Source organism: Lolium rigidum, chromosome 1 (assembly GCF_022539505.1).
Source record: "Lolium rigidum isolate FL_2022 chromosome 1, APGP_CSIRO_Lrig_0.1, whole genome shotgun sequence".
In the NCBI taxonomy this organism is placed as follows: domain Eukaryota; kingdom Viridiplantae; phylum Streptophyta; class Magnoliopsida; order Poales; family Poaceae; genus Lolium; species Lolium rigidum.
Genome location: NC_061508.1, coordinates 118,215,143 through 118,233,069, shown reverse-complemented (window position 1 = coordinate 118,233,069; position 17,927 = coordinate 118,215,143). Strand labels below are relative to the sequence as shown.

Genomic DNA, 17,927 nt, shown 5'->3' with positions numbered 1-17,927 from the left:
CGAGATGCCGAAAGGCCAGCTTGTCGTTTTCTGCTGTTTTTGGTTCCGGAAAGGTCTGTTCGGGCAATATTCTCGGAATTGGACGAAATCAACGCCAAACCTCCTATTTTTCCCGGAAGGCTCCGAACACCGAAGAAGAGTCGGAGAGGGGCCAGGGGGCCCCCACACCATAGGGCCGCACGGGCTGGCCTCTGGCCGCGCCGGCCTAGGGTGGGGCCACCCTGTCAGCCCTCCTGCGCCACCTCTTCGCCTATATAACCCCTTTCGACCTAAAAACGCGATACCTCTTGACGAAACTCTAGAAAGACTCCAGGGGCGCCGCCACATCGCGAAACTCCAATTCGGGGGACAGAAGTCTCTGTTCCGGCACCCTGCCGGGACGGGGAATTGCCCCCGGAGCCATCTCCACCGCCGTCTCCACCGCCATCTTCACCGCCATCGCTGCCTCCATGATGAGGAGGGAGTAATTCATCCCTGGGGCTGAGGGCTCTACCGTAGCTATGTGGTTAATCTCTCTCTGTACTCCAATACAATGATCTCGTGAATTGCTTTGCATGATGGAGATATGATGAGCTTTGTATCGCTCGCTAGTTTATGTGCTACTCATGTGATGTTATTAAAGTAGTCTATTCCTCCCGCGTGGTGTAAAGGTGACTAGTGTGTGCACCGTGTGGTTCTTGTCGTAGGCTATGATCATGATCTCTTGTAGATTGTGGAGTTAATTATCATTATGATAGTATTGATGTGATCTATTCCTCCTTCATAGTGTAATGTGGACGGTGTGTGCACTATGTTAGTTCTTGGTTTATTTTGCAATGATCTATTATGCTCTAAGGTTATTTAAATATGAACATTGAATTGTGGAGCTTGTTAACTCCGGCATTGAAGGTTCGTGTAATCCTACGCAATGTGTTCATCATCCAACAAAAGAGTGTATGTAGCACATAAGAGAAAGATTTATTTATTATGCGATCAATGTTGAAAGTGTCCACTAGTGAAAGTATGATCCCTAGGCCTTGTTTCCAAACATCGAATCTCCGTTTATTTACTGTTCTGTTGCATGTTTACTCGCTGCCATATTTTATTCAGATTGCTATTACCACTCATATACATCCATACTACTTGTATTTCACTATCTCTTCGCCGAACTAGTGCACCTATACATCCGACAAGTGTATTAGGTGTGTTGGGGACACAAGAGACTCCTTGTATCGTGATTGCGGTGGTTGCTTGAGAGGGATATCTTTGACCTCTTCCTCCCTGAGTTCGATAAACCTTGGGTGATCCACTTAAGGGAAACTTGCTGCTGTTCTACAAACCTATGCTCTTGGAGGCCCAACACTGTCTACAAGAATAGAAGCACCCGTAGACATCAGTTAGTAGGTCTACGTCTCAATGAGCTGCAGAGCGGTGCACACTACCTATTGGTAGCATGCGACATCGACCTTGTTCTCTAGACCAGCTTCGAGTTTATGGGTCTACGTGCAACAAGATGTTTACCTTATGTGATGAGAGATCTTACTTATTTAACTTCTCAAAAAAGTATCCACTAGTATTTTATCTGATCCACACCTTGCTGCAATCGCTGATCTTCAAAGTTAGATGCATATATTTGACATGTCTATCATTAGTGAACATGTGATAATAAACAAGATATTACTGCATATTAACCATGATAAAGAGTTTCGGGCAACTCTATCCATGGGCACGATGTCACCTATTAACCGTTCCTAGCTAACGCACTATTTCTCTTTACCGCAACAGAAACATGTTGTTTCCCTATGGCGAGAATATAAAATTTTCATTGAAACATACCTAGCTTGACTAGACGCTTAAGTGTGAAAGAAATGCCCAGCACGTCGGTACCCCTTCGCCTCGAGAGATGCACACAACCGAAGATTAGGTTTCCCTCACTTCCTCTCGGCATTGCCGCTGATATGCCTCGTTTTGGTGGCCTTCGGGCCATGGAGTCGGGGTTGATCTCGGCCCGTCGGTGGGAGGGGCTTCGTTTCTCCTGGTTGTAGGGTTAAAGTTTGGTGTAGCGACGCTTAGGTGGTGGCGGCAGATCTTCTTCAATAAAGTATTCATGGCTTCAACCCCATCTCGACAGCGACACCGAGAAACTAGTGGGAGTGGTGTAGCTCTCAAGGATTTCTTATGGCTATGGGGATCTCCGGATCGTCAAGGAGTTTCATCGATGGTTATTCCTTCTTCTTCGTCTCCGGGACGAAGAAGAAGAACTCCTTGACCCCTTCGATGACTTCCCGTCGAGAACAAACAACGTCAGGCCGGCTCAGGAAGGAGCGACATCGGTGGCGCGCCATCGACACAATCTGAAGGTTGAAGACGAAGGGCATCTCAAGGATTTCGTTGTAATTTTCGTTTTTGTTGAGATGATTTGTATTGTTCGATGTTTTTTAGTGATAGGATCCTTTTCGCAAAAAAAAAAAACAATGGAAGAAATCACCAATCAGATTTTGACATTGGAGACAAGTCAATATCAACTTTTGGATGGGAAATCATACTCACACGTTTCCTATCAATCTTTTTCCTGATTTTATTTGTGGTTGGAAACTCCAAGACAACAAAAAAAGAGAGACAAGGAGAGATATTTTTAGGGACCACAAACTTGCTCGAAAAGAGTTTCAGGGAGGAAACTCGCAGCCAGATGGGCCCAAAGTTCATCACATTGTTAGAAAGATATAGTGCTCCATTGGCCCAAAGTTTATCTTCTGGCCCCACATGTCATCGGGACTTACCCTCGAACTGCTCAATGCGCCATCTCTCTCTCCTCTACTTATCCCCACCACCCATATCCCTCTGTTACTTGCTCACTCCGTCTCCGGCTCCGACGAACACCACCCCGCCGGCCGCCGCCCGCCGCCCGATCGCGAGGTACGGATCGCTTCTCCACCCTCCCGCCGATCCCATCGACGCGCAGCTTCCATCAACCTATCTCTCCACCCGCGGCGTCTGATCCTAATCGACCTTGTGCCGCAGCTCAGCGTCGCCGCCGACGCCTCTCGCGCCGCGCCACGGTCGTCGCCATCGCCGTTCCCGCCCCCTTGCCACCTACGACGCCGCTCCCGATCTTCGGCACTGGTTTCCTAGGTACGAGCTTCCGACGACCACTCTAAATCTCGAACTAACTTCCAAAAATACCGGGCGCGCGCCCGCCCGCCCGCCCGGCACGCCATCTAGATCCGTCTTTTATCTCTGTTGATGTGATGATAGGGTTTCCTATAATAGGGTTAAGGCCGAACTCGATTGCGTTGTGATTCGGGATGGCTCGTCGTCTCATTAGCCCCGCCGCGGCGTGCCAGGGCTGCGGTTTGGTTAAGGCTGGGTTTCTGGGCATGCTCTCCCCCCTCCATGTGATTCCGCTCTCCCTCACTCAACTACTCCTTCCTTCCCATCCAATGTTCTCCTCCTCCTCCTCCCCCTCCTGCAGATTCTAGCTACTTTGCATCATATAGTGGTTAGATGAAGTCACCTATATGATGGAATTGCTATGGGGTAGTAAGCTATTTTTCAGTGTAGAAGTTAGCAGATTGCTGGTTTTCTTGAATTGGTTGGGTTTCTTCATTCATGCACTACTCTATTTCTAGTAATATTCAGGTTTATATGTGGATGCATCTGACATAGACTTGCACTAGATTGGCATGGCTGGCATTTGTGTGTGTGGGGTCGTTATCTAGCATTTTGCAGTTAGTGAACTACTGGGCTTCTCTTGACTATCTATCCACTCTTTTTTTTTTCTCTCAGTATCAAAGATTGCCACCACCCTCATCAAAGAGGAGTTCTGCAGGGAATAATTACTCTAGCTGCCGCGCTAATCTAGCGAAGGAGGTGGGGTCCTTCTTGTAATCTTGTTGCTGTGTGATAATCGTATATATTTATTGCGAGGCGCTACCCCCTTTTAATTTTAGCTCTGTTGCATGTCGTTACGTTTTGTCGCTTATAGATTTCTGTTTCTGTTATCGCAGGGTTCGCATTGGACAAGAACAATACCGAAACCTTCTTTGTCGTTACATGTTAGTATCTTCTTCCATACGTTACTAATCTTTGTTAAGAAAAGTACATATTTGTCTCCTCAAAGTTGATTTAACTGGGTTGGTAATAACTTCTTGCATTGTGTAACTAAAATCAAATCCTCAAGTGAACTAATCTGCATTTATAACAAGTGCGTTAAAATAGCATATTTTTGCTCGTGGCATGCAATGTACTTATTTGGCTCTTCCGTGCTGCATTCCCCTTATTATTTTCTTCCGTATTTCAGAGCTCAAAGTTTGTCAGCAAGAGGACATCTTGTTCGGTTGCAACAGAGCCGCCTCCTGCTGCTACTGAAGAACCAGAGATGGATCTTCCAAAGGAGATATTCTTGAAAGATTACAAAAAACCTGATTACTTGTTTGATACGGTAACTCGTCTTTCCCTTTTCAATTTTAGAATCAGTATATGCATTTCCATTTCTGGAAAATTTCTAACTGCTGTGGCATATGGCTGGTTGTGGACATGTGATTAGCGATTCTCGTATTTTAATAGAAAGGTCAAAGGAGACATGCTAGCATGTACATCCTTGTTTAAGAATCCACAGTAGCAACAACAGTGCTCATGTGCTGGCTGCTGTATGATCAACAAAAATACAAGTCTGAGATATAGTTCCTTGTAAATTGGCAATGTGTCTTTGCTATTTGCTAATTGTACAATATTTTTATATTTTTTACCATATACAAAATTCTGCAGGTGGATTTGGAATTTCAACTTGGTGATGAAAAGACCATAGTTACATCAAAAATAGGTGTATCTCCGGGCAATGAAGGTGAAGATTTATCATCTATACTTGACTTTGAAACTTTCAATAGTACAATTTGGTTTCTAGTTAGATGTCTTCAGGCCTCCTGTATATTTGTTTGCCTGTCAATTAATTTTCCGAGTTTGAAATGTTCAACATTAGGATCTGGATTTATTCACATACTGTTGTAATATTTGTTTTTATAGTAGGCAATACATCTCCACTAGCTCTTCACGGACGTGATCTAAAGCTGTTATCAGTCAAAGTCAATGGCACAGAGCTGAAGGTGATACTTCGTGTGATCTACTTCTTTCATATAGCACCTACTTTTGTGTGTGCATGCACTCACATGGTACTCATATGTTCATGATTTTGAGAAATACAATGGGAATAACACAAGGTAATTCTAGAATGAAAGAACAGGGTTAAAGCTAATAATAGGTTACACACAATACTCCCGAAGTTCTTATTTGGAATATTAGAAGTTGGATAAAGTACATGCATGTACATGACAGACAGAAAAGGAAGCGCATATTTTAGTTGCTATATACTAATACTAGTGGTCAAGCGTATAAGAAGTGGTGTTTGACATTCTTACTGCATGCTTCAGGCTAAGTATTTCATCACACTAGATCCCATAAGTACAGTGATAGCTATCTGTTATTTTGTGCCACTCTGTGTGCCTAATTATTGTACGGCAGCTGTCGTTCATAAGCATTTTTTTCCATTGAAAAAATCTTTTGGGTGCTATGCAAGTATACTAATATTCGGACTTGCATATCTCTACTGAACACTAGAGTGATGAGTATACAGTTGATCCACGCCATCTGACAATTTTGACACCTCCTGCTGGTGTATTCACTTTGGAAATTGTTACGGAGATCTATCCTCAGCTCAACACTTCTTTGGAGGTACGCACTACTCAAGAGGGGCACAAACTGTACTAGATCTTTGAATTAAAATGTCCCGTGCTCTGTTCTGATTTGCTGTAAGTTTACAGGGGCTGTACAGATCGACTGGTAATTTTTGCACCCAATGTGAAGCTGAAGGGTTCCGGAAAATTACCTACTTTCAGGTAGGTTGCATTTTTGGAAATTATGACCCATATATATAACCATGAGTCCATGACGATGATTCTCTGTTGTAGGATATCATATATTGGTACCTAGTATGCTGCATCAAACAAATCCACCTTACTTGTCTATCAAAGATTACGTTTTACCTATTGTTTGGTGATGAGACATGACTTACATATGCACTTGTTGAATGCTATCACAGGATCGCCCAGACGTGATGGCAAAGTATACTTGTCGTATTGAAGGTGATAAAACCCTCTATCCGGTGTTGTTGTCTAACGGCAATCTTATCAAGCAGGGTGATCTCGAGGTACACTACCTTCCAATGCAATCATTAGAGCTGGTGATGTATCACGGAATGTCATGTTCAACCATATGCATTTTTTTCCTTAACTACAGGGTGGAAAACACTATGCATTGTGGGAGGATCCGTTCAAGAAACCATGCTACCTGTTTGCCTTAGTTGCTGGTCAGTTGGAGTGCCGGGAGGACTCATTTGTTACATGTTCTGGCCGCAAAGTTACACTTCGAATTTGGACCCCTGGTCAAGATTTGCCGAAAACGTCGCATGCTATGTATTCTCTTAAAGAAGCTATGAAATGGGATGAGGAGGTTGGTTGAGACTCATTTACTTATGTTTTTTTCTACAAGTCTTTATCAGAACCATTGACATAATTATTAATCCAATTCATCCTTTGGATTGTGCCAGGTGTTTGGTCTTGAATATGATCTTGATTTGTTTAACATTGTTGTTGTTCCTGATTTCAATATGTAAGTTTGTTTCCTTATTTGCATTAGTACTCTGCCAAAAAGTTGGTATTGCAGTTCTTTCTATTGGCATTGCCTCTTACTGATTAAATAACTGTATTATTTGCAGGGGAGCAATGGAGAACAAGAGTTTGAATGTAAGAATTTGCCTCTGTTTAGGAAGTATTCCTGCATCAATAATTTGCTGATGCTCTGCTTATCAATTAATAGGTATTCCAATCTAGACTTGTGCTAGCATCTCCAGAAGCTGCGACTGATGGTGATTATGCTGCAATTTTGGGTGTCATTGGACATGAGGTATATGCCGTAGAAGTTCTCAGTTTTTCATTGTATTTATATGATGACGCATTTATGATATACTGAATTTAGTTGTGCATTTGATATTGACTCTGATTATTTTTGCAGTACTTCCACAACTGGACTGGCAATAGGTAACATCTCAACACGAGCAGCTTATGGATTTATCTTTTATTATTTTGTCATCTCAAAACAACATCATCGGGTTGCTCTGTTGCTGATTGCATCTTTAGTAGGGTTTTCATCTCTTTCTCTTTAGTTTAAGTGACTTCATGGTGCTTGAAAAAGTTTGAAACCTCTCAACAGAAAGTATCTCCATACATCTAATGTTTTTCCTGATGACATCACATGCATGAGTAGTCTAGAATGTGAATAATCCTTGTGTGCCTATCTATTTGCAGAGTGACATGTCGTGATTGGTTCCAGCTAACACTGAAAGAAGGATTAACTGTCTTCAGGGATCAGGTACTCATGCAGTAGACCATATATTATCTTCTTTAGATTTGGTTTCGTTTTTTCTTGACTAATTAAGTTGTTTGTGCAGGAATTCTCATCAGATCTTGGCTGTCGCACAGTGAAGCGCATAGCTGATGTCTCTAAACTTAGATCCTATCAATTCCCCCAGGTTCTCTACATTGCAATCTGTGTCACTCCATTCTATTTAGTCTGATGCAGATGCTGCATACTCCGTTCTATTTAGTCTGATGTAGATGCTGCATACTCCGTTCTATTTAGTCTGATGCAGATGCTGCAATGAACTGGCAGCCACATGGTTTCTTTTGTTTTTAATCATTATTTTCCCTTGATATCCAGGATGCTGGGCCTATGGCACATCCTATTCGCCCCCATTCGTATATCAAGGTGATCATACTTTAGGTCTCAGCTGTTTGATTTTAATTATCATTTAATGCACAAGTACAGTAAATATCTTGTGTATAATAATTCTTTGTATTTGATTGGCAGATGGACAACTTCTATACCGGTGAGTTGCTTTGCCTATGAATTATTATGCACATAATGAGGGGTACCACAATGTTAACTAAATACTTCCAATCCCCTGAAATCTTTTCTGACTGATCTTCTTAATTTGGTGACTTTGGATGTGGGCGACCTGGGCAGTAACGGTATGTGTTTTCCTTGTTATGTTTTGTATTAGCTAAACTTTGCAATTCTATTTCTGACGTTTTCTTTTGCTGCTTTTTGCCTCTTCATCCAATGGTTATGGTATCTCCTTACAGGTTTATGAAAAGGTTCGTCTTTTTTTATTTGTCATTTCCTGTGCCTTAAAGAGAATAACTGTAGGCTGAAACCTATGGATCTGCACTTGTTGTAGGGTGCCGAAGTTGTCAGGATGTACAAGACAATGTTTGGAGCTACAGGGTTTCGAAAGGTAAAGGTCACATGTGGAAGCTGTGTTTTCATAATGTCTTATTTTGTTACAAAACAGTTTCTTAAATGTGATATTGCATTGGGATGCTTAATTAGTGAATCTGCTACACATTGCATGTATTGATATTTCTCTTTTCTTTAACTGTCAAATATGGTTATATATTCATTTGGTTTATTTACATCTACTGTAGGGCATGGATCTATACTTTCAGAGGCATGATGGGCAAGCTGTGACTTGTGAAGACTTCTACGCAGCGATGTGTGATGCTAATAATACACAACTCCCAAACTTTTTACAATGGTAATAGACGTCTACCATTCAATTATTTTACCTGTTGAAAGCACAATCTGATTTTGAAGGAACCATCCAATAGGTACTCTCAAGCAGGTACACCTACTGTTAAGGTATCTTCATCATACAATGAAAGCTCCAAGACATTTTCTTTAAAATTTAGGTAAGCTTCGCATTCTCCAGTTTTGATTTACATTTACAAAGCCTAATAAATATTCTGGGCTGATATTATTCTTCCATTTTATAGCAATTTTGTGCATACTGGTAGTTGCCTTTTTGTTGCTAATTTCTGAAAGGGGTACTAAGTTCATCCACCTTTTTTTTAATCTCTTAGTCAAGAAGTACCACCTACTCCTGGCCAACCGTTGAAGGAGCCAATGTTCATACCTGTTGCCGTTGGACTTGTTGATTCTACTGGAAAAGATATGCCCCTGACTACCATTTACAGTGATGGAATGCTCCAAACACTCTCTAATGATGGTCAGCCGATTTTCACCACAGTTCTCCAATTTAATAAGGTAACATCATCATTATTGTCTTCCTGCAAAAGATCATCTTGAATACCAGTGGCAGGGCTATAAGCTTGTTTGTGCATTTAACTGTACCATCTAGAAGGTGTGCATTTAACTACCATCTATATGATGTCCAATTTAGCTCTGCTGCTCTGCCTTCTTCGTTGATAGTCTGTGCTACATTACCTTGTGGCACAGTCTAGCATTTTCTTCTAAGGGCTTTACATTGAAAGCTCATTTTTCTGGACTTCAATAGTTATAGGAACTCAGCTTTGAACTCTAACAAAGTAATTTACTATTGTTCAGCTTATCAGCCTTTGATTTCGTATTTGCAGTAGATAGTCAACTACTTCTTCACATTCTTGTCTGATCTTCTTCAGTTGCTGAATGAGACATGTTTTGATCTTTCAGAAGGAGGAAGAGTTTATATTTAACAATGTATCTGAGAGACCAGTTCCTTCCTTGTTGAGGGGCTACAGTGCTCCCATCCGTCTTGATTCTGATCTGACTGAGAGTGACTTATATTTCTTACTTGCCAATGATTCAGATGAATTTAACAGGTTTATCCTCATTTGCCCGTTAAAAATACTCCATCCGATTCATATTAATTGACTTCAATATGAATGCATCTAGAACTAAAATGTGTCTAGATACATCCATATTAGAGTCAATTAATATGAACCGGAGGGAGTATGTGCCTTTTAGTGTAGAGTTGAATATAACTATTATTTTATTCCTTAGATGGGAAGCAGGTCAAGTATTAGCACGCAAATTGATGCTCAGTCTTGTTGCTGACTTCCAGCAACAGAAAACACTGGCTCTTAATCCAAAATTTGTTGATGGACTTCGAGCAATCCTGCGCAGCACAGTCTTGGATAAAGTAATTCTTCGTCTGATTCAGTTGTGATTTATGACAGCAAAATTCAATTTAAAAGGGCTAATTTGGGCTGCTACAGGAATTTATTGCAAAAGCAATAACTCTGCCTGGTCAAGGGGAGATTATGGACATGATGCCAGTTGCAGATCCGGATGCAGTTCATGCTGTTCGCACTTTTATTAAGAAGGAACTCGCCAGTCAACTCAAAGATGATCTTCTTGCAGCTGTAAGTGACATCAGGCAACCACTACAGTTGTTCTGAAAATTGTGGCAGTGCTCTATTTTAACCACTATTGGGGGTACTTATTTGGGCATTTTGATAACAAACACTGGCCGAACAGGTTTTGTACAATGCCCCAAAATAAGTATTGTTGGGCTGGCTTTTGTCTTGTCTTACCAGTATGCTGTGACACTTAACTGTTTTTTGTTCATCTTAGGTATCAAGCAACAGAAGTTCTGAAGCTTACACATTTAACCATGATAATGTGGCTCGCCGTGCATTGAAAAATACATGTCTCGGTATGTTTTGATGTTTCAAAATTGTGCTCTGACATGTGAATTATGTTTCAGGTAATGTATCTTAATATATTCTCGGGTGATTTTTGCAGCTTATCTTGTATCCCTGAACGAGCCAGATGTCACTGAACTTGCACTGAATGAATACAACTCTGCTACTAACATGACCGATCAGTTTGCTGCCTTAGCAGCACTATCTCAAAACCCAGGTCAAGTTCGGGATGATGCCCTTCTGGACTTCTATAACAAGTGGCAGCATGACTATTTGGTAAGTTTGTTGCTGCTTGTAGAATTATTAATTTTCGCAGAACAATATTAATGTGCCACCTAAGTAGAGATCAATTTTACTACACGTGAGCTTATACCTGTCCATGTTCCAATAGGTTGTAAGCAAGTGGTTTGCTCTGCAAGCTACCTCAGACATTCCTGGAAATGTAGCCAATGTTCAAAAGTTGCTGTCTCACCCTGCTTTTGACATGCGGAATCCCAACAAGGTACATGGTCCTTCTAGTTGAACTTGTTTGGCCTTCAAACTTGTGTAGCATTTGAGGATCTTACTTGAAGATTTGCTCGTGGTTCAGGTATACTCTTTAATTGGAGGATTTTGCGGGTCACCTGTGAGTTTCCATGCGAAAGATGGTTCTGGTTACAAGTTCTTGGGTGAAGTCGTCTTACAGCTCGACAAAATAAATCCTCAGGTTTGTTTCGTATATCTTAATAAAATAAATGAACATCCCACATCCAATTTAGTGTTTTAGTCTGGTTTTGATTATATTTTCTGGACAATGAAGGTTGCATCCCGCATGGTATCAGCGTTCTCTCGGTGGAGGCGATATGATGAGACCAGACAAGCTCTTGCCAAGGTATCTCCAAAAACCCGTAACTCCATATTTGGAAAACGGTTTGCTTATTCTGCTGAATAGGTATTATACAGGTGCGGGCTAAGTCTAACACGCTCCTTTCTTATACAGGCCCAGCTGGAGATGATTATCTCAGCCAATGGACTCTCTGAAAACGTCTACGAGATTGCTTCGAAGAGTTTGGCAGCTTAGTTTCATGTGCGAAAAATCTATATGAATGTCAGACGGTTGTACCCTTTACCATATCCAGGGAGCTAGCAAGTGTACTTAACTGAATATACTTTTCTCAGCATGAATGAATAAAAAAAAGAAACAGGCCACTAGAGTGTGGCAATACATCTGGATTCTAGTATCATGCCTGTTTTCATGTGGGATTGAACCAAGCTTTCCTGAAGTGCTCGATGAGCACCGCATTGATATCTTTTAGATGCGGAGTAACCCAAAGCAATCCTTGCCATGCTTCTATTGTTTATGGTTATATTTCAAAGGTTCCACATTAGTGGACGTCAGACTGCTCGCATTTGCTTGCTGCTGGTAAGGGTGGCGGTGTGATGTTTACTGTAGATGTTAAGTTTCTATTGCGCCTTTTGTTTTCTTCACTGAGATGCTAGAACTGCCCAACACTTGAGCATCTGGTTCTGGGGAGCATATTCTGGCATATCGTAGTACAAGTATCAGGAGCAGCAGGGGCTCAAGACTCCCTCACATGTTTTTTTCTGCCAGTTGTTGGACTGATTGATGCATTTTGCAAATCTGTGACCTGAACATTGTTTGGTTAGATGCGGTTTATCGTGTGGTATGAGTGATAGGTAGATATTCTTGCACTTTGTTTCTCGGTGGAAGATGTGCAATTCTAGGTCTATTCACTTCGGTTGGAGGTATGGGTCTTGACTGATACGGGAAGCTGTGCCTTTTTCAGCGTCTTTGGTGGCGTGCAGACGCGGTTCCGCGTCGAGACCGCGTTGCATTGGTCCGCTGCCTCCTTTTGGAACACCCGCATCATGGGACGGAGTGAGGATATGCCTCCACGGTTTCCAGCCCACTCTGTTATCCAGGTCGCCGTCGCCAGCGGTATATCGGAGGCAAACCACCCTGTGGTGTCGCGATCGCCGGTGACGTCCGGCGTGTGGATGCCTACTGGGCGGAACAAGCCTGATCTCGGGAGAGACCCAGTGGCCAAGTGCTACGAACTTCGCTGTCATGGTTCGCTTCCATCGGTCATTGTTTTCTTTGACCGAGAGATAATTGGTCACCGTCTGCTCGCGCGTCAGGGCGCACTTTGCAGTCGCAATTGGCACGCCTAATTCTTAATCGTTCGCCACCGGCGCTTCCAGAACCATTCAGCATGACATGGACGGGTATGTTCGTGGAATCATGTTGTATCTTCTACAATCTTCTGCATTAATTCGCGTGGTTAATAAGTGTGGATAGATTGTGAATGAATGCCATTGCTCATTGCTGTATGCCTTATATAAGTGCATATAAGCCCAAACAGCATTTGTGACGACGCGTCCTCCCTTCGGTAGTAACCTCATTAACCATGCTCACCGTTCCTTCGCAACAAAGGAACCCAAAATCAGCACCTAACGTCTGCATTCTGCAGGGTGCTTAGCTCCTAAGAAATGACGAGGAAATGGAAAGCAGTAAACGAGAAGAAACTGAAGTTGAAGTTGCTGCACCGCGAGGAAGAAGACGGAAGCGGCCAAGAACGTCTGAGTACCGTGCACCCTCGTCCGTCCGTTCAACCTCCTCGATCGTCCCGACGGCACCGACGCGTGGGCCCCGCCAGAAACGGCGTCATCGGACAGGCCTCCCCGCTCCTATTTAAACGCGGCCCTTGGCGTCAGTCACCAAATCACTCAAAGCAGAGCACAACAGCTCGTTCGTCAGCACTCAGCCACAGAGCTTCCACCGTTCGTTTTGGCCGCCGCCGGCGCGAGGACAGGATGGGTTCGAGGTACGAGGTGGAGGTGACGGTGAGCTCGGCGCGGGACCTGAAGAACGTCAACTGGCGCAACGGCGACCTCAAGCCCTACGCCGTACTCTGGGTGGACGACGGCCCCAAGTGCTCCACCCGCGTCGACCTCGACCACGGCGAGAGCCCCGAGTGGGACGAGAAGGTCGCCGTCCCGCTCCCGCCCACGTCCTCCCGCCTCGAGGACGCCGTCCTCCACGTCGACGTCGTCCACGCCAACGCCGCCGAGGGCACCAAGCCGCTCGTCGGCTCCGCGCGCCTCCCGCTCCGCGACGTCCTCGACGACGCCGGCCTCGGCGGCCGCGCCTCACGCACCCTCCGCCTCAAGCGGCCCTCGGGGCGGCCCCAGGGCCGCCTCGACGTCCGCGTCGCCGTACGGGAGGCCGCGCGCTACTACGACGCCGCCTACCCGCCGCCCTACGGCCAGCCCGCCGGAGCAGGAGCGCGCGACCCCTACGCCGCCCCCGCGCCGACCTACGGAGCCGCCGCTGGGTACGGTTCGGGCGGGTACGGCTCCGGCGGGTACGGCCAGCCGGCGTACGCCGCGCCGCCGTCCGGATACCCGGCCGCCTACGGCGCCCCGCCGCAGCCTGCTGGCTACCCTGCTGCATACGGCGCCGCTCCTGCCTACGGAGCTCCTGCTCCTGCTCCGGCATACGGAGCTCCTGCTCCCGCCCCTGCGTACGGATCGGGCGGGTACGGTTCCGGCGCGCCGGTGGCGGCGGAGGACCCGACCAAGAAGAAGAAGGGCATGGGGATGGGCGCCGGGCTGGCGGTGGGCGCGGCCGCGGGCGTGCTCGGCGGGCTGGCGCTGGCGGGCGGGGCGAGCTACATCGAGGACAAGATCGAGGACGGCGTGGCGGAGAAGGTGGAGGCCGACCTGGCCGCCGGCGGTGGGTACGACGACTTCGGCGGCGACGACGACTACTAGAACTTACGGAGAAAACCGGAGCCGAGAGAATGTGTGCGGGCGGCGACTGCGACGGGCGATGGTTCCTAGCGAGTAGCGAGAGTATCGTTTTCTTTTCTGTTCTCAGCGGAATTTGAATAATAACGCGAAGAAGAGAGAAACATTCAAGTGTACTGTAGTACCCAGATGAATTCAATCGCATTGGAATTAGACATTTTATTAAGCATTATAAGGGAATTTGGAAGAAGCGTGCAATGCAGTTTATGGTGGTGCTGATCTCGCTGCCCCGCTATGCTTTGTCCCATTCCTGCTACTACTTTTTCCTTGGAAGAAATTGGAACCTCATTCTTGACTCAATCTCAGTAGGGAGAGATTTTTCGCCTTTCCAGAAAAAAGGAAAAACAGGGAAATGTTTTTGTTTTGAGAACGTCACGGTAGCTTGTTGCGTTATACAGTAGTGCCACGGGCCGGAATGCCCACTACACATCGGCCCAGTCCCCCCACGGGACAGCCACGGTCTAAATTGGTACGGGCAGCTCAGAAAGTGTTCGGGCTCGGCCCACAGCTCGCCTGCGGGCTGCGGCGTTCTCCCGTTCTGGTTTGTCCGTAGTAGTAGCCCGCGGTCACTTCTCAACAAAAAAAAAAGTCGCCCACGGTTGACATAGGAGGACATTTCTCTACTGATTTCGGAAAATCTATATTTCTTAAAGTAGTCTTTGGTATCTTCCATGTTTTGTTTCAGGCTTTGTCTTTTGAGTGGGAACCATCTTAGGTTCGGATGCAGCTTCAGTGACTTCACGGTATCAAGTCTCGCTGTAACTTGACGCTTACATCCACCACTGAATTGCAATCGGACGGATCGGAATGAGTCAAGGCAAAATCCCCACGCAGATAACAAGTTTCAGAAGCAAAGTACGTCCGCGCGCAGGGAGGCGTTTTGGCGGGGACAGATTGCCTCCTCCCGCGCGACGGAGGCGGCGGTTTGCCTGGGCCGGGGGAGCACCACCGGGAGAGAGAGAGAGGGGCGAGCTTGAGCGCCGTAGCCTCCCTCATCCTCGCCGGGGGAACACATCTGCTGCTAGAGAAGCTCCCGTCCACGGCGGCGCCGACGGCTTCGACCGCGGTTGAGGACAGCGACGGCGCTCGCCCATGCTCGTGTCCAGGCCCAACCGGCGAGAGCCGGCGTTCGAGCGGCGCCTCCCTCTACGTCCTCGCGTCGTCTTCCGCCGTCAGAGAACCTGGTCGCTGGAGGTATGCTTCCCCGTGGTCATGTCCATTGCTGTCTGAATCTGTTGTAATTGAAATAGGATTTGGGTGTGTGCTGAATAACTGAGTTGTCTGTACATAGTGCTGAACGTAGTGTTAGTGTGTGTTTGTGTGAATTTTGTTGTGAACTTAACTGAAGCTAGGCTTTACATGTGCAAAGTCTGAACTTAATAAGTCTCAGTTTGACATATTCTCAGGTTTGTGCACTTTGGTGTTGTAGAATGGCTGAACCGGATAAGGGTGTGCCTCAAGTGGGAATGGTATTCAAAGACAGAGAAGAGGCTTGGCTCTTTTGGCTTGCATATGGGGGTCGTGTAGGATTTGACGTGAGGAAGAGGTACGCCAATAAGAGTCCGATGGATGGTAAAATAACATCATGCAGATATGTTTGTTCTAAAGAAGGTCTTCGGAAAAAAGGACAAAGAGAATCCATTCAAAAGTGCTTTAGAGCTGAAACAAGGACCGAGTGCCCAGCTTTTATGAGTCTTACATTGAATCGTGTGTCTGGAAATTTTGAAGTCCGTGAGGTAGATCTTCAACACAATCACCTCCTTTACTTGCCTCAAACCCGACACCTTATGGTGTCGCAAAGAAAGATTTCAGATTTTCAAGCTTTCGAAATTGAAGCCTCAGATGATTCTGGAATTATGCCTAAAGCTGCATATGAGCTTGCTACACGGACTGTTGGTGGAGCATTCAATCTCGGCTACACTTGCCGTGACCATAGAAATCTTTTGCAAAGCAAGAGGCAACGGGAATTGGCTTTTGGTCAGGCGGGCAGCATGTTAAAGTTTTTCCATGATAAAATGGCTGAAAACCCGTCATTTCGTACAGTTGGATTGTGAGGAGCATATAACAAATATTTTCTGGGCTGATGCTAAAATGATGCTAGACTATGCACACATTGGTGATGTTGTCACATTTGACACGACTTTTGGAACAAACAAGGAATATAGACCATTTGGTGTTTTTCTTGGGCTCAATCAGTTTAGAGAGACTACAATACTTTGGTGCAGTTTGGGAGTGAGAAGTACACAACTAAGTGAGAGCTTCAACAATTCATTGAAGAACCATTTGAAATCTGATTTTCACATTGTGAGATTTCTGAAGCATTTTGATAGGACAGTAGAAGACAAAAGAAACAAAGAGTTGGAATCTGAATTTGAAGCAAGAAAAAATATACCAAGAATCAAGATGAGGACTCCTATGTTGGTACAAGCAAGCCAAGTGTACACTCCAATTATTTTTGAAGCTTTTCCAAGGTGAGTATGAAAGATCCATAGCTGCATGCACTAAAGTATTGGATGGAAACAACTATGTTGTTTCGATTGGTGTTTTGCATGGTGATTTAACTTTCGAGGATGAGCGAATAGTGATAGGGGATCCTTTGAACAAAACAGCAACATGTTCTTGTGGAATGTTTGAAAGGACAGGAATATTGTGTGGACATGGACTGAAAGTTCTTGATTTGATGAACATAAAGACATTGCCAACACATTATATCTTGAAGAGATGGACTAGAGAAGCACGCAAAGGGAGCATATTGGACAAGCAAGGAAGGAATGTGGTAGAAAATCCAAAGCTTGAAGCTATGCTTCGATACAAAGAACTATCTCATAAATTTCATAGTATGGCTTATAAAATAGCCTACTCTCCGGAATGTTGTTTGTTATTAGTAAATGCACTTGATTGCGTTCGTCCACAACTAGAGGAAAAACTCAATGCACAGACAAGTGCTATGAAGGATCCAAGTAATGATCAGTAGCTAACTATTGTCTTTTGGGGCCTAAGTGTACAAGTAGTGAGGCCTAAGTGTATTTTGGGGTGCTAATTATAGTCTTTTGTTCAGTACCACTTGTAGCTACAAAATCTGAATGATATGCATCAGACTTCCAATGTTAAGTGCTTGGAAAGTTGTGAGCCACTGTATCCTTTTTCTTGGTTTAACTTGTAAGTTCTTAATGATTGGCAAATACATGTGGCTTTGTATTTTTAGTCCGTATTGCTAGTCACATGATGCTAATTGTTATATTGAGTTTTTTTTTGCAAAAACAAACTGAAGACAGTATAAAAATGTTGCTGAAATACTGTTAGAATGCTCCAAATCTTAGAAATGACTCAAAATTCAAACTTTCCAGAAAAACGTGAAAAAAGTCCAGTAAATCATATACACTGTACTATTTATTCTGGGAAAGTTTGAACCAATTTGAACATACGGTTTGTGCACAAGCAACCTTTTATGTTTCTATCCGAAATTTAAAACTGAAAATTCAAACTTTCCAGAAATTTTTTAAAAAATTCCAGTACATCGTATATGTTTCATTATCCAATCTGGGAAAATTTGAACCAATTTGAGCACACGGTTTGTGAATTAGAAGCATTTTAAGTTCAAAA

The 17,927-nt window shown here is 44.4% G+C and overlaps 3 protein-coding genes across 4 annotated transcripts; all 3 read left to right on the top strand.

The window, feature by feature from the left end:
- Positions 1-3,012: 3,012 nt before the first annotated feature.
- On the top strand, positions 3,013-11,629 carry LOC124662480 (puromycin-sensitive aminopeptidase). 2 transcript variants are annotated; one of them, XM_047200404.1, is made up of 34 exons: positions 3,013-3,111; positions 3,250-3,374; positions 3,766-3,849; positions 3,987-4,034; positions 4,280-4,420; positions 4,747-4,822; positions 5,005-5,081; positions 5,593-5,706; positions 5,796-5,870; positions 6,074-6,181; positions 6,271-6,483; positions 6,581-6,642; positions 6,749-6,776; positions 6,850-6,936; positions 7,045-7,070; positions 7,338-7,401; positions 7,481-7,561; positions 7,750-7,797; positions 7,900-7,918; positions 8,056-8,060; positions 8,175-8,186; positions 8,270-8,326; positions 8,517-8,626; positions 8,700-8,780; positions 8,952-9,135; positions 9,541-9,689; positions 9,871-10,009; positions 10,086-10,232; positions 10,444-10,525; positions 10,615-10,790; positions 10,906-11,016; positions 11,104-11,220; positions 11,314-11,385; positions 11,494-11,629. In XM_047200404.1, the coding sequence occupies exons 2-34, from the start codon at positions 3,285-3,287 to the stop codon at positions 11,572-11,574; spliced, it is 2,964 nt and encodes a 987-aa protein (XP_047056360.1). In that variant the 5' UTR covers positions 3,013-3,111; positions 3,250-3,284; the 3' UTR covers positions 11,575-11,629. The 2 variants fall into 2 exon arrangements, with proteins under 2 accessions (XP_047056360.1, XP_047056301.1); XM_047200345.1 differs by having other exon boundaries at positions 5,002-5,081.
- A 1,671-nt stretch (positions 11,630-13,300) lies between these two features.
- Positions 13,301-14,321, top strand: LOC124680975 (protein SRC2 homolog). The gene has a single exon (XM_047215988.1). The coding sequence runs from the start codon at positions 13,329-13,331 to the stop codon at positions 14,286-14,288; it is 960 nt and encodes a 319-aa protein (XP_047071944.1). The 5' UTR covers positions 13,301-13,328; the 3' UTR covers positions 14,289-14,321.
- Positions 14,322-15,207: 886 nt separating this feature from the next.
- On the top strand, positions 15,208-17,290 carry LOC124680965. The gene is made up of 3 exons (XM_047215977.1): positions 15,208-15,518; positions 15,731-16,175; positions 17,040-17,290. Exons 1-3 carry the CDS (start codon positions 15,417-15,419, stop codon positions 17,102-17,104), a joined length of 612 nt encoding a protein of 203 aa, XP_047071933.1. The 5' UTR covers positions 15,208-15,416; the 3' UTR covers positions 17,105-17,290.
- Positions 17,291-17,927: the final 637 nt, after the last annotated feature.

Coding starts and splice junctions, on each gene's coding strand:
- LOC124662480 (XM_047200345.1), top strand. CDS start 3,285: ATGGCTCGTCGTCTCATTAGCCCCGCCGCGGCGTGCCAGGGCTGCGGT. Junction 7,071..7,337: donor CACAACTGGACTGGCAATAG/GTAACATCTCAA, acceptor ATCTATTTGCAG/AGTGACATGTCGTGATTGGT. Junction 11,221..11,313: donor TCGACAAAATAAATCCTCAG/GTTTGTTTCGTA, acceptor TGGACAATGAAG/GTTGCATCCCGCATGGTATC.
- LOC124680975 (XM_047215988.1), top strand. CDS start 13,329: ATGGGTTCGAGGTACGAGGTGGAGGTGACGGTGAGCTCGGCGCGGGAC.
- LOC124680965 (XM_047215977.1), top strand. CDS start 15,417: ATGCTCGTGTCCAGGCCCAACCGGCGAGAGCCGGCGTTCGAGCGGCGC. Junction 15,519..15,730: donor AGAGAACCTGGTCGCTGGAG/GTATGCTTCCCC, acceptor ACATATTCTCAG/GTTTGTGCACTTTGGTGTTG. Junction 16,176..17,039: donor TGAAGCCTCAGATGATTCTG/GAATTATGCCTA, acceptor ACATTATATCTT/GAAGAGATGGACTAGAGAAG.